At 38.7% G+C, this 15165-nt stretch overlaps 1 protein-coding gene across 1 annotated transcript; it reads right to left on the bottom strand.

The window, feature by feature from the left end:
- Window positions 1–5929: 5929 nt before the first annotated feature.
- LOC109927437 (peptidase inhibitor 15-like) lies at window positions 5930–14903 on the bottom strand. Its single transcript, XM_020527454.2, has 5 exons — window positions 14631–14903; window positions 9677–9795; window positions 7875–8007; window positions 6873–6988; window positions 5930–6065 (listed from the first exon to the last, which is right to left on the bottom strand). Exons 1-5 carry the CDS (start codon window positions 14901–14903, stop codon window positions 5930–5932), a joined length of 777 nt encoding a protein of 258 aa, XP_020383043.2.
- Window positions 14904–15165: the final 262 nt, after the last annotated feature.

Below are 15165 nucleotides of genomic sequence, written 5' to 3'. Positions count from 1 at the left end.
TGGAAAAAACAAAGGGATAATGACATAAAACACATCATCGTTTACCTTTCTTAATGCCCATATCATTGAGAGATGTTCTGAGGGTTTACACATAGGTTACCTGCTAATCCTTTGAACCAAAGATTTAATACTGGGAAAAAAATTGAGGAAACAATAAAGAAAACACAATTAATATCAGGATATAAAAACAACACAAGCACATACTTGCAATTTATTTTTGATTTGGTAATGAAAGCAATTATGAAAGCAAAAGTTCAAGACGTATCGTTATGTATGCTTTCCACATATTACTGTACATAGGGTTTACAGTTACATATACAAAACAATATTGTCTTTTTAGAATAAACACCATTCTCTAACTTCTACTTCAGAACTTCAGGTTCTCCTGCACTCCTCTTGGATCCTACTGCTGGAGGAAGGATATTCCTATGATTCATTGCCTCAACTGCACCACTCATAGATCCATAAAAAGCATCCAGGGGGAAAGCAATGACATAGTGATGTCAGAAGTCCAAGCTAACACTCTGGGGACATGGTTCAATCCTATCAAAACAGCTGACAGGATTTAAATCCAACAAATAAATCTGAAATTAAAAGTTGGCTTATGTTGACCATGAAACTATTGTCAACTGTTGTTAAAGCCTATCTGGTTCACTGGATTTTGTGCTTTAGAAGGAAATGTACCATCTTTATCTGGTCTGACCTACATGTGACTCCAGATTCATGATAATGAGATTTATTCTTAAATGCCCTTTGAAATGGCCCAGCAAGCCTCTCGGATGTATCAAACCACTACAAAACTTTTTAAAAGGAATGAAACAGCACTGTGGGTGTACCTCCTCCAGCTGAGTTTCATGGGCTGCAGCACTCATTATACCTTCTCTAGAGCAGCTAGGGATGAGCAATAAATGTTAGCCTAGCTAGTGATGGCACCATCCTGTGAATGCATTAAAAAAGATTTGCCAGGTTTGACAATGCTGGTTGATATATGAAGCTACATAGATACTGTATAAAAATAACTACATACAATTTTTAAAAAACAGGCTTTGCTAGATTGCTACACACATTCCACATTTAATTGAGCATATCCATGTTATGAAATAACTCACTATATATGCAGCAATCCATGACTACAGGCTGTTAACATGAAACCAATATCTACCCTTCTTTAGCAAAATGTTATCAATTACACAGAATATGTAACTACACATTTATTTGTCTAAACAGGCAACTAGGTATGTAAAACAGGCATTATTTTACATGACAAATTATGGCTCATTCTCAATACAGATACAAATGTTGAAATTTTAGCCAGCTTAAGTCCATTTAAAGATTATTGTAAAGTTATTTGATTTGCTTTTCTAACATGTAAACAGATTAAAAGCATTGACGGTTTGCATGCACCATTAAGCTTTGGATAAATGATTCTGAATTTAATTATCTGTCATGGTTTAAGTCAATATATTTTTAGTCATCATTTTAAATATAAAATATGATTTAAAGACTGCCAGCGCTGTCCAATATAAAATGCAATAACAATTAAATAAGTGATTTAAATGCACAGATGTTTATAGATTTCTATTTGTAAAATTGGCAAATGAATGGGAGTACTACAAAAACCAACTGGGATGAAAATTATTTAATTAGGCAGACCAAGTAATTGAATACCAGTCGATGTGTTTTTGATGCTATATTTCTTCATTTTTAGTGATGTTGAAATCATCAATGTTGCTGCTGTATTGAATATGCTACTTTGGCAGTGTTGATGGAGGTTGCATTTGCCTGAACCCAATTTGAATTGACTACAGTCACACTAACATACTACCTGAATAATACAATCCACAACTGTATTTATCCCTGAAACCTGTTTCCATGCATTCCTGCCCATTCTAATATCTACTTCCACTCATTCCAGTGGAAAATTAGGCAGGCACACTGCTAAGCTCCTGTTTGATAATTTCACCCACTTTTGTTTTCGCAATGAACACTGATCGTGCACAATATTCAAAAGAGTGGCTGAGAACTTCTCTGTCTTTTACCAATTCTGGATTGGTCTTAACACAGTGAAGAACTCTTCAGAAATCCCGGAGCAATTCTCACCCTTATTTCTCTGGCTTTCTTGTTGGGCAGCTCCTCACCTTTATTCAATACAATCCACAATTACCCACTAAGTTCACATTTTTCTTGGCAGATTTGATTTCTTTTCAGCATAAAATAAACTAGAAGGACAAACTTTCTCTTCGTTTTCTAATTTTCATCCATTATCTCTATTTCTTTTGCTGTTCTTCATATGTGGCTATAAATCATATGTTTAAAGAAATAAAAAGACATACACTTATACAATGTCGTTCACCACTGGACATTTCAAAGTGCTTTATAACCAATGAAGTGCTACTTGAATGTAGCCACTGCTGTAATGTGAGCACATATAGGCCATTCGACCATTAGGCAGCTCTTGACAAATACTCCTAATCTGTGCATACCCAACAATTGTTCATAACCACTTGCCATTTGCATCACTAAATATCATTGATAAGTGGAAGCCTAAGTCAATATTTTCCAATCCAAGTATATTGTCGTGACTTTTGACACGTGTTTGCTCCAGCTGAAATTGACTAATTGCTTAAAAAGACAAGGGAATAAAGCTCAAGTTTCCACCATTGGGTGGATTCACTTACTGAGTTATCAAGACAGTCCTGACAAATTGTTGTGACCAGTTTGAATCATATCTGTTAAATTCTCAATTTTTTTCTGTCTTTTTTATATATTTATGTTTTTTTAAGTGAGTTCTGCTCTCACCATAAGGGGATTTACCTGATTGATATTACTGTGTACGCAGTGTGCAGACCTAAAGTAACATGCCACGTGAGTGTAAATAAGCAAAAGCACAAATCCTTTACTTCCAAAAATGCCAGACATAGTGTTCTAATTAACCCGCCTGTAAGCAAGACCTATTACCACTAGGTGGCTCAGAAAGCAAACATGAGATAAAACTGAAACGGCTGCAGCACATTTGTAAAAAGCAATGTTAGGTTATTGACAGAGGTATAAACCTTAGTTCAGAACTGAAAGAAGGTAGTAAATGAACCTTTTAATAGAATTGAATAGAACAGGGGTCAACACACATTGCACTTCTTCCTCCCACTGCCTCCTTACAATTTTATTTTGTCCAATCCCTTCGAGCGTTTTATTTACGCCAAAAGATCATAAGGAAACAGCAGCTGGCTTAAGTCATTCAGTCCATTAAGATGGCGTTTAAACTCAGAAAGATCTTATTATCCAGTCTCCATTTTGGATGAAGGGCCCATATTGGAAATATGACATTCTCTTATTTCCTTGCAGATGCTGGTAAATCTACTTGGGGAGAATCTTATGGGAGCAATAGGGGTCACAGCCGTTTGATGCTGCAGGACACCCGGGTTGCCATCCTTGGGGAAGTTCTGTCAAGCAGGCAATCAGCCAGTCAAAGGTAAGCCTTCCATGGGATCAGGTACTCAGGAGATGGGAAACCCTGCCACTCTGAGCTACCAGCTAATTTGAGCCCAGTGCTACAGCGAAGTGGCACACTGTCATGGAAAATATGTCCACAGCAGACCCAGGATCGTGAAGCAATCCAGTTAACTGGTAAGTGAGGACAAGCAAGGTTTCACTGGGTGGGTTTCATAAAGAGGAGGGGTGTAGGGGATCAGAAGCAAGGGGTGGGGATGGATTTTAACAGGCACCCCTTTCCCAATGCTGGGTCCCCTCATCAGAGACTGTGTGTATGAATGAAGGACTTCCCTAACTGACCTCAAGCAACCCCACATTAGTTTACTTGTTGAATTCCTCAATGGTTTAATATTGGTGGCAGCTGGAGAGGTATTTAAGTGAACTGTAATTTTTCATTTAAGTGCCTCAGTTGGTTGCAGGGCAGGAAAGACATCCACAAGCCTTTCCACCATGGACTTAATCTGAGTGGAAGCAGGATAGCGGCAAATGCTCTCCATCCATCACTATTCCACTCAAATGTACGCTGTCCCTATCACCAAAATTGGCATGGGGCTGGTGGAGTGGGTGGGATGACATACCACCCAATGTGTGTATCTTTCTGGCTTTTTTGTTTGCATTTCATCTTTCTAGAATTTGCAGTTTCTGTTTTCTTTGTGAAGAGTTTTTGATTTGCGAGATAGACTTACCTTTATAGTGGCAATTCAGGATATGATCATGAGAATAAACTCCACAGACAATGCACTTAAACATAAATGATGATGATGATGAGTGGTGGGATAGAGGGGTTAGTGGAGTGGGGTGGGGGGCGAGTTGATAATGATTCAAGTAATGATAGAAACTCCCTGACAAACTCTCAAACTGACTTTAAGCTCAACTAAGCATAAGATCCTGAGGTAGAAGATGTTTCTAAGAAAGGGGCACCTCAAATTGTCACTGCCCAGTTAAAGATTACAGATAAGCAGTGGATTAAAAATGATTCTATTGACATAGCTACAACTATTTAATCTATCTCACCCTAAATTATTTTGTTGTGTCATCATAATATGTACATCAATGAGGAAATTAATAATCTAAAGACCACTATTGTACATTTTGAAACCAGGTGGTGCATTGCTAGCTGAGCAAGATCCAGCTCACTGTTTTGACATGGGGTACCAAGTGAGTATACCTAGTTCCACTACTTGATCTCATGAATAATTCATAATTGTAAAGCCAAACATTCTTGATGACAGAGATAGTAGGAACTGCAGATGCTGGAGAATCTGAGATAACAAGGTGTAGAGCTGGATGAACACAGCAGGCCAAGCAGCATCATAGGAGCAGAGTAAATCTTTAAATTATTATAATTTAAGCGTGCTTTATTCAGTTGTAAAGGACAGCGTCCAATTGACACATGTAGCAGCTGTACAAATGTCCAAACTGCAGGTCTTGAAATGCACTTAATCTCAGTACAGCCACAGTACTACTGAAATTGTGTGCAATAGATAGCATGTTTTCATTTCCATTGCTGATACTTTTTATTTGGAGAAATGTATTTTAATTATTGGTTTTCTACTTAACTGGGAGTCTATGAATACCTTTGGTAAAAAACGGAAAGTAAAATAGAAAGTAGCTTAGTCAAGGTTCAATTGCTCCAGTTTAGCAAAGATCATCTTGAGATATCATCAGTGTTGTGATATGTCCAATAGAGGGCAATCTTGATTTGCACTTTTCATTTTGTTGTGCTTTCGGGACTTGTATTTAAGTAAATTGTTCATGGTCTTTGTAGCTGAAGGATTAGTTTAGATTTGATATATTCTATTAAGTTTAACATATTCTATTAGGTTTAACATACTGAAATTTTCATGACTGCAATGCAATATTTTATGTAGCTGGAGATTATTCCCTTTAAACCTCTTTCCTGTAAGCTGTAACTGAACAAATTATATATTCGTATGCAAGAAAGAGTTGAGTGGCTACCCCTCCATGAGGAGGCAAAAATTTCCACTCATGTTTTAACACACACATAATTGTAAATATACTTAACAGTCCTCTGTTAACTATGCCTTCCAGACCTTTTTGCTTACATTGGAACTGACTGAGTCATTGCCACTATTGCTCGTTGCCTGGGATATGGGAACACAGAAACAATTCAGATTTATGATGTGTTTCTTTTGAAATAAACTTGTGTAAAATCAAAACTGCTTTTCCAAAAGTCTGAAAATCTTTCCTGATTTGTCAGAGGTAATGATCTCGTTCTTAAGAAAATACATTATCTTTGAAGCGTTACATTAATATTTTGAATAAGCATGTCCCATGTACTTTTTGAGGCAATAGTTAGAGCTTTTTTTTCCTGATTATCATTTTCATCAAACCAGTGGTTTATACATTAGTTGCAAGTAGGAAACCAGATACTCGTATTAATTTTTTACCACTGTCAACAAATTGTACAGAACATAAATTACTTGAATGGGAACAACCTATTTGACATGATTCCTGGAATACAAAGATTGTTACTACAGGAGCCTCCGTAGCTGGGTGGGCAAGCTGAACACGGTTTCCCAGTTTTATATGGAGCTTCTCCAATCCAGTTTCCCCTGTATTAGAAAAATATAAAACATGTATCATTTTAATATGCTTTTTTTTTACAATGTTATAAACCTTGCAAGGATCACTGCTCACTTTTATGCACCATTCCTTCTATGAGGATAATGACTCAGTTTTGCAGTAGTAATGCCAGGGAAACTGTTTGTGTTCATCATGATTATTATGCTGAAGTTGACAGCAACTTCTTGAATCTACATATGGAAACATGGAAACAAGCTGTCAGTTGTTCTATGTTTGTCTACAGGGTTTCTCCAGGCTCCTAGATGAGCTAATGCATATCTGAGCTGCTAATGTCCATGCTGTGTGACTGTCATGTGTCCACTTCTTAAGAAGCCATGTAACTATTAAAGCATTTTTTTTATAAGTTCCTGAGTAGAAAAGATTCAACAGTTTATTTCCACCTTTTATAATTTACCATTTCATTTTAAATACCAGCTTGCAGAAGATCAGTTAATGTAAAACTGTAAATCTCTACATCAATACAATTTAGTTTAGTGATCTGGATCAACTTATAAATGTAGTATATTTTTCATTGTGCGATATTACTGTCATATAATGTCCCTAAGAATTATTGAAATTATGTGATTGCTGTTAATATAGACATCTGCTGCAAACTCAAAATTTTACATTACCAATAAAACACATATTTTGCATGATATAACTGTTCATTTTTAAAAATTGTCATTTAAGTAGGGATGACATTTTAAATTTCCTTGTGTTAAGTTTATTTTTGCTGTGGTAAAACATTCATGCATATGCTTATAATGAAGATAGTTTAAATTAAAACTAATACGTACTTTATTGAATAGTTGCACACTAAGAATGTAGTGCGGGGCCATAAAGAACCCCAGACTTTCATGTTATTGCAGGTGTGGACAGCACATCCTATTCTGTTTGATGTTGCCCAGACCATCTGAAAAGTAAGGAATAATCCTAAAATAAATTAACTTTAAAATCTCTGTACTGAACATAGTAACTAAGGTACATCATTAACACTTCAAGCATGAGACATTAAAAATACATATATTTCATTAATAAAACACATTTTAAAAATTCTGGAGCTGAAATATAAAAAGCATTGCTTGTAATTATTGCCTGATCAAATATCTCATTCCTTCTTTTTGAAAGGTTGGCCCAACTTGACCACACTGTTGACATTCTTCAATGCTTACAGCACCATTTATATTTCATCAGGAGAGATAGAGTGGCAGATTTCAGTTTGAGGATCACATATCCTTGAAAAATATGAAAGGATTCTCAATGTTATGAACATTGCCACTGAAAGCAATAGAACAGAATTTCACTGTAACCATTTGATATATTCATAACAGTGAATACTAGAAATACACAGCAGGCATTCAATGTCCGTGGAGACAAAAAGGCATGTTAACATTTCAAATGTAAAACTTTCAACAGAGCTAGGAACTGTAAGATAAATCAGATCCTTAATACAATTGAACAAAGCAGAAGCAAAAGATGAATTTGGAATGTTGCATCTCATCAGTTCATGGGCTGAAAATTCAGCAAAACCTTCCTTTCAAATAGTTGCAAAGAGATGAAAACTGGTTTATCTCTTTGTCCTGCCAAACATTTCCAGTAATTGCTATTTATTTTTTTAACTTTTCAGCACATTAAAATCTATTGTAGTTGTTTGATACCACAGTTAAATATTTATGTTAACATTGTGACTCACTAATGAGTATGTATTCCATGATCCATTTCCCATTGTAACACTAAATGCTGTAATTCATTGCAAAATCATTAGTATCTTGTATTTAATTAAATTATTTGTTTAATACCTGAGTATAGTGGGAGCAAACTGCTCCACTGCATTTATTGGGGCATCGTAGAATGCATTCTCTTGGATAAGGAAAGGAGTAATAGCGCCCTTCTTCATACCATGATCTTACAAGATCTAAAATTGACCGATAGCTGGGAAAAAAACCAAAAAACATTTTGTTTTGATATGATACCTGAACATAGGTGAAAAGTTTGCCACCTTAAACCTATCAGGACGATCACATGAATGCCAAATTTCAAATGATTGCAACAATTTGTACTGTAGGAGAAAAGGATTTCAATTGGAAGGTACCTTGGCTAAGACAATGCAATGGAGAAAGCAACAGGGAATTATTGGCTCTTCAGGCTCTTGGGTAAGCTTATGCTTAAAGATTTCCTTTCACATTAATCATCCACTTAAAGTCCCTTCTGATATGGAACAGTGCATGGGTTAGTTCATGTATTTGTTGAGAAATCCACTAAAGGGTTCTCTGCTATTGTAAGCATACGTTCAAAGGTCAATATTCACTTTGGTATTCATATAGCTTCAATATAAAGGTGGCCTTATCATCAATCTTATAATTAGGGTTGCAGCCATTTGATCACCTTGCTAACGTGACCCAGGAATAGAGTACAACAGTTATCCTATGGGACAAGGGCTATCCTAATCAGATCATTGTTTTCACTATGCAAATGTTTAAATGGGTCTAGGGCCACCCCTTTTGGATCTGAAAAGTGCCCTTTCTATAAGAAAGTACTGTGGAAAGGTAAACTCTTACTCAAACATTTGAACAATGGATTTAATAAACCAAATAATGTTGCCACTCTTTATATCAGTTACTGAGGTTTCTTTTTATAATATTTTAAATTCAGTGAATATAACCTGTGCATGTAATATTTCAGAATATTTCTCATGAGCGTAGTGATATTTTACCTACTTCTGAACCACACTGAAGAAGTTGATTTCAGTAATTTCTGCTATCCTGACTCATCTGTAATCCACACTGGGTGTAAACTGAAACAGGAGTCCATTTCTCCCATGACCTTTTTATCCTTAATCTCAACAAATATTTAGAAATAGATGCTACAATCTATATCTGCTGGAAAACTAGGAGCAAGGAAAAAAAATCTCCTGACAGTGGCCAGGATTCTGTAAGACCCATGAGGATCTTGTCCACCAGTGAAAGAATTGTCGCGGTGTCTTGTTAATTCAATGGGGAAAGGTCCAACAGAATCAAGTGCACTTTGGGCACTTAAGTGGGCATGATCAGACCTTCCCAGCACTTGAGGTTCCTGACTATGGAAGTCCCAGTGGGAACAGCGGCAACTGGTAGCAATGCAATCACCTGAGACTGCAAATCCAGGATTGCAGGATCCAGATAAAAGGCGAAGGCAGGATGAGGATCACTGGGTGGGCATGGTGGGAGTGGGTAATGGGGGATTCAGAAGCATACACAAAGCTATTTATTTCTTTCTACCCCATGACACTCGCCTAATCATGTTCACAGATAAAGAATGGTCATTCGTGTGAGAAATTGGAGAAGTGTATTATGGTATAAAGAGCCTTAGCTGAGTTAACTCAAAAGCAATTAATTTAAAGAAATATTTAATTGCTCCAGACTTTCAGTTGATCACAACATATTATGTGAGAAGTCTCACATTTGAAAAACAATTCCAGCCATGACACACATTATACATTCTATCCATTCCAGAAAAATCCGACAGGCTGTTTTATACAGCCAGCCAGCCTGTAACTGCTAGTCTTCTGCACACCAAAACCATCCACTTATCCTTAAATATGGAATGAGCCTCATTTACTCACCGGCCTGATTGAATAGACATATTTTGACCAACATATCTCATCAAGCTTGGTGGTCCATGGTCCCATATACAATATGCTGCCCATGCTTCAGCAGATTTTGCTAGTCTGTCATCCCAGAGCTGTGAGAGAAGCAAATTGAAATGGTAAATTTCACTTAATATACGGAATTCAGAATATATCCTGCCTGATCTAAAGAATAGCAGAACCAATAGACTGATGGAGTATATATGTATTTGATATTCCGAATTGTTTTCAGGAGTTCAGGATTGAGAAGAAGAATCCATGGTATGAAATTGCTAAGCTTCCCTTGTGGGGGCTCGAGGAGTACTCTTTCTCCTTTCTACTCCTCTCTACTGTCTTCAAAAGTTGAGAATGCTATAGCAACTTCCAACTTGGGCTGGTGAGATAAAATTGCATTTGGGTCCTTCTGATATCAGTGTATGATATTGTCTCTCAGGGTTTTCAGGCTGTGATGGCTGTTGTGAAACCATCCAGCCCACTGATCAGATCTATGGCCTGTGAAATAGGGATGGCTAGAGTTGACCAACCTAATACTGCTGTTTCTTAACAAAAACTGAAAGAACAGCAGATGCTGGAAATCAGAAACAAAAACAGAAATTGCTGGGAAAACTCAGCAGGTCTGGCAGCATCTGTGGAGAGAAGCCAGAGTTAACGCTTCAGGTCATTTCTCTCCACAGATGCCCAGATCTGCTGAGCTTTTCTAACAATTTCTGTTTTTGGTTACTACTATTTCGCAGTGATCCCCTCAAAATACCACAGCAATGAGATGTGACATGAGATTTTCCAAAGCAAGCTCCAGAAATATAACCAGCAAAAACTCTAACAGGAACAAACTATCATTAGACCATGGCAACTACCTCCCACAGTATTAGCCTTCAGGTTGCATCTATGGAAACATTGCCTAATTTATAGAATAGAATCCCTACAGTGTGGAAACAGGCCCTTAGGCCCAACAAGTCCACACTGACCCTCTGAGCACCCACCCAAACCCATCCCCCTATAACCCACCTAATCTACACAGCCCTGAACACTACAAGCAATTCAGCATGGCCAATCCACCTAGCCTGCACATCTTTGACCTATGGGAGGAAATCCACACAGACACGGGGAGAATGTACAAACTCCACAAAGACAGTCGCCCGAGGGTAGAATTGAACCCGAGTCCCTGGCGCTGTGAGGCAGCAGTGCTAACCACTGAGCCACCGTGCCACCCACAAATTGAATTGAAAGATAATTGAAAGATGTTATCAGTGGCATAAGCGATCTGACAAGTGCATGAGCATACACAGGTCTGGTTGATTTTGCAAGTATTATTCCTGGCAGTTAGAAATGTGCCACCTCTATAAATATTGGATGTGCCTCTTGGAACTGCTAGAACTTCCAGCAGTCATTACCAATTACCATTTTCATAATAAACTTTAAAAGAATTTTGAAACTGTAATTTAGACCATATGTAAGAAATTGTCCAAAAACATTGAATAATTAAAACTGCAAACAATTCATTCATGTTGGACACTTAATTTGCTCTTGTTGTTTTATTTATGAACTCCCATTCTTCTTTACAGAACCTCCAGATGACAACGTAATTTTAAGTGACTTTTAAAAATTCAGGCTGTTAGAAAGCAAATATCACTTTAACAATAAATGATAATATTCTGCCAAAATATTTATGCAGAATAGAAACAATCACAATAATCATACTTACTTACCCTTCCGGCAAGATTGCGATGGAATAGGGCTTCTGAGCACAGGGATCATCCGTTCCATCTGCATTTCTTTTAGTTTCTTTACTTTATTTTCTCTCTTCTCTCATTTATTTTTCTTTTCTGTTTTATTTTGTTTACCGCTTGGTGTGTGACCTTGGTATCGGCTCTGCCCTCTGCAACGGGATCCTCAGCTTTCTGACCCACGGACTGCAAACAGTGAGGGTAGGTAACTGCACCTCCTCCACAATAACACTCAACACTGGAGCCCCCCAAGGATGCGTCCTCAGCCCCCTACTGTACTCCTCGTACACCTACGACTGTGTCACCAAATTCTGAATGAATGCCATCTACAATACAATGACGAATCAAAATACAGAAGGGAGATAGAGGGCTTGGTGACGTGGTGCAATGAAAAGAATCTTTCTCTCAACGTCGGCAAAACTAAAGAACTGATAATCGACTTCAGAAAGAAAGGAGGAGAACATGCCCCCATCTACATCAATGGAATTGACGTTGAGAGGGTGAAGAGCATCAAGTTCCTCCAAACGACGATAACCAACAACCTGTCCTGGACTTCCCACGTAGATGCGACAATCAAGAAGGCATAACAACGCCTCTTCTTCCTCAGGCAGCTCAGGAAATTTGGCATGTCCATAAGGTCCCTCACCAACTTCTACAGATGCACCGTTGAAAGCAAACTGTCCAGGTGTATAATGGCCTTGTACGGCAACTGCTCCACCCGGGACCATAAGAAACTACAGAAGGTGGTGTGCACAGCCCAGACCATCATGGAAGTCAACCTTCCATCCATGGACTCTATTTACACAGCCCACTGCCACAGAAAGTCAGTCAACATCATTAAAGACCCATCGTACCCTGATAACGTTCTCCTACAACATCTTCCGTCAGGCAGAATACAGAAACCTGAACACATACACCAGCAGGTTCAGGAACAGCTTCTTTCTGACCATTATCAGACTGTTGAACGGACTCTAGCCTCAAATAATGTAACCTGCAATGTAACCTGTAGGCCTCTATGTCTTTTTGATCTGTACATCCTCTGCTTGCTGTGATCTGCCTGTACCACTCATAAACAAAACTTTCACTGTATTTCGGTACACATGACAATAAAATCAAAATCAAAAAGAGCTCGGTTGCAGCGACGGCGAGCAGGCCCAGCAGACCAACTCATGGCTGCTGCTGCAGAGGTGAGTTTGGGTTCACAACTGTATCTGCGTCCGGCACAGATCCATGCAGATGGCAGCAGAGGTGAGTTTGGGCCCAGTATGAGACCTGGCAGCATTAGCAGCAGCTGCATTGATGAGGTGGACCTTAAGTAGATTCATGGTGGTGGCACAGTTGTGTTTGGGCCGGGGCAGTAGCCAGTGGCATCAGTGACGTCTGTATTGGTGAGGTTCAGCAAGGACCCGTAGTGGTGAGACTGTTGGTGGAGGTGAGATGGTGCCAAAGATTGGTGACTTTCGCTCCAGCATTGGTGGCACGATGAAGGAGACTCATGTCTGGCCACCAGGCCCATGACTGACCACTTAACAAGAAGGACTGTAAAGTTGGACACTTTCTTTAATTCTTCATTTTTCTGCCTTTACATTTTATTGGTTTATTTTTCTGTGTTTTAAGATGACACCTGAGAGTGGTGACGCTATGCAACACTTTTCACTGTGTTTTGTAACAAGATACACGTGACAATAGATAAATCAAACCAAATTTAGCATCAGTAAATTAATTAGATATTCTTTTAATCTTAGTAATGCACAGAAGATGGTTCACACATTACCACATGGACACAGAAAGGATTGCAGATGCTGGAAGCTGGAATCAAATGTGGAGCTGGAAAAGCACAGCACGTCATACAGCATCTGATGAGCAGGGAAATTAACGTTTCAGACCGAAACCCTTCATCAGAATATATTGATGTTGAATCTCACAGCAATGTATACAATGTTTGATGAGATCAGTTTCTCACTGCTGCTTTGTCTTGAAAGATGGTAATGGACTGATAATTAATGCATAATACTATTGTTAATTTAAACATGCAATAATGAAGTTTGAACAAACGCAGAATTTGCTGGAAAAGCTCAGCCGGTCTGGCAACGTCTGTGAAGAAAAAAATCAGAGTTAACGTTTCAGGTCCAGTGATCCTTCCTCAGAATGAAGTGTGAAGTTTACTTTGAAAGCACCAACTAACATTCAGTGTGAAATTTTATTCTTTCAACCTTTGTTATCACTGATATAAATAAAATGCAATTTCTAAACATTTTTATTACTCTTAATCTTTACCTTTCATGGTCTGGTTTGGAATGGTGTACACTATTTTACCTTACATTTCATTGTTCAGACTTAGCGCTACTCAATAACAAATCTTCAGTTTGGCTGGTTAAGAGGGTGCATAATTTATTTGCTCTGTTCATGCAAGTTCCAGGTGCACAGTTTCCAGCCTCTGCTTGCAGTTAAACGTTCATGAAAAAAAAATACGCAGAAGGCCAATCTAAGTTTTCGTTGGCCGCAGTAAAAGCTGGGCCATGGTTGATTCCATAACCATGGTTGGAATAACGAATACAATAACCGGCACAGAGAGTGTTCAGACTTGCTGTTGGGTTGCTGCTGACTCAATACAAACTGTCTAGCGCCGCTGGAACAAATACCTCCCTCCAGCCCCTGTGCTAACCCTACTGCCGCTGGAGTGAGTCCTGTCTATATAAAGATGTCCTGAGAGTGACGCCAAACTGACAATGAACGAGTCACAAATTAAACTGTTTGGATCCCTCCAGGGACTGACTCTCTCCCCAACATTCCATTTTCAAAATATTTAGGCAGTGGGAAATTCCGGCTCCTTAAACATTTCTATTAAGTTTGTCACGTGTTTGCAAACTTTCCAAAGCGGGGCACTTAAAATCTTTGAACTGTTAGGGGACTGCTTTCTCTCCCCTGTTCTGGAGAAGCAGATTAAACGGTGAATCCGGATTAGGGATTCGCAATTCCAGTTTAGAGTTGCAGTTTGGAACTAAAACAACTCGGGTGCGTGGATGCACTTGGCTCAGTGAGCTTGGAGAAGCACAGGGGTCAAAACAGAACCTGCTTCTGCTGTGACAGCACTCTAAAGTATAGACCCAACAGGTCAGGACGGGGGTTACCTCAATCCCATTCAGATTCATTTCCTTCCATGATCTCCCATCAGTGAAGCAAAATTGACTCAGAATGCCACTCACCATATACTCCATGTTAGCGGCAGGAGGGAAGACCTGCGAGCGAACCCTGTTGTGATAATCCAGAATCACGTTGCGGTCTCTCGGAGAGATCTGCCGCTTGCGTCTACTGCGGGGAGTCCCGGGGGCCGAGAAAAACGTTCTCCCCTCAGGGTTGACCTCGGCTGTTGGGTTCACCGTCAGGTCGGTGACATTAGACAGCACAAACGCACCAGACTTCTGAATGACCCATAATAGCAAGGGTGTCAAACACAGGTGGATGTGTAAAAGGCTCATGTTGAATTCCCAACCAGCTTAATGTCTGAATCAAATATAAATATTAAAAAACTATGAGATTAATTTTAATCTTCATTTAAGGGTGTGCTTATTTGATAAATCTATAATTCAAACAAGTTACATCTTAACTTTTTGCAAAATCAAGAAAGCAAGATTAATTTTGTATTAGCAATGAAATATCTTGACTGCATTTAATTGACATACCAACTCAGTGCCACATACCTGAGTCTGTTAACCAAGGACAGCAAAGTGTGGTAAGGAA

This window comes from Rhincodon typus, chromosome 19, assembly GCF_021869965.1.
Source record: "Rhincodon typus isolate 14 chromosome 19, sRhiTyp1.1, whole genome shotgun sequence".
Lineage (NCBI taxonomy): Eukaryota > Metazoa > Chordata > Chondrichthyes > Orectolobiformes > Rhincodontidae > Rhincodon > Rhincodon typus.
Note: the sequence above shows the minus strand (reverse complement) of the source record. Positions and strands in the feature narration are given on the sequence as shown.

Excerpts from the sequence above, each read along its gene's own strand:
- LOC109927437 (XM_020527454.2), bottom strand. The coding sequence starts at position 14,903 with ATGAGCCTTTTACACATCCACCTGTGTTTGACACCCTTGCTATTATGG. Across the intron at positions 6,989-7,874 it reads TTTGCTCCCACTATACTCAG|ATGGTCTGGGCAACATCAAA; the intron begins GTATTAAACAAA and ends CTTACTTTTCAG. Across the intron at positions 6,066-6,872 it reads GTGTGCAACTATTCAATAAA|GGGAAACTGGATTGGAGAAG; the intron begins GTACGTATTAGT and ends TTTCTAATACAG.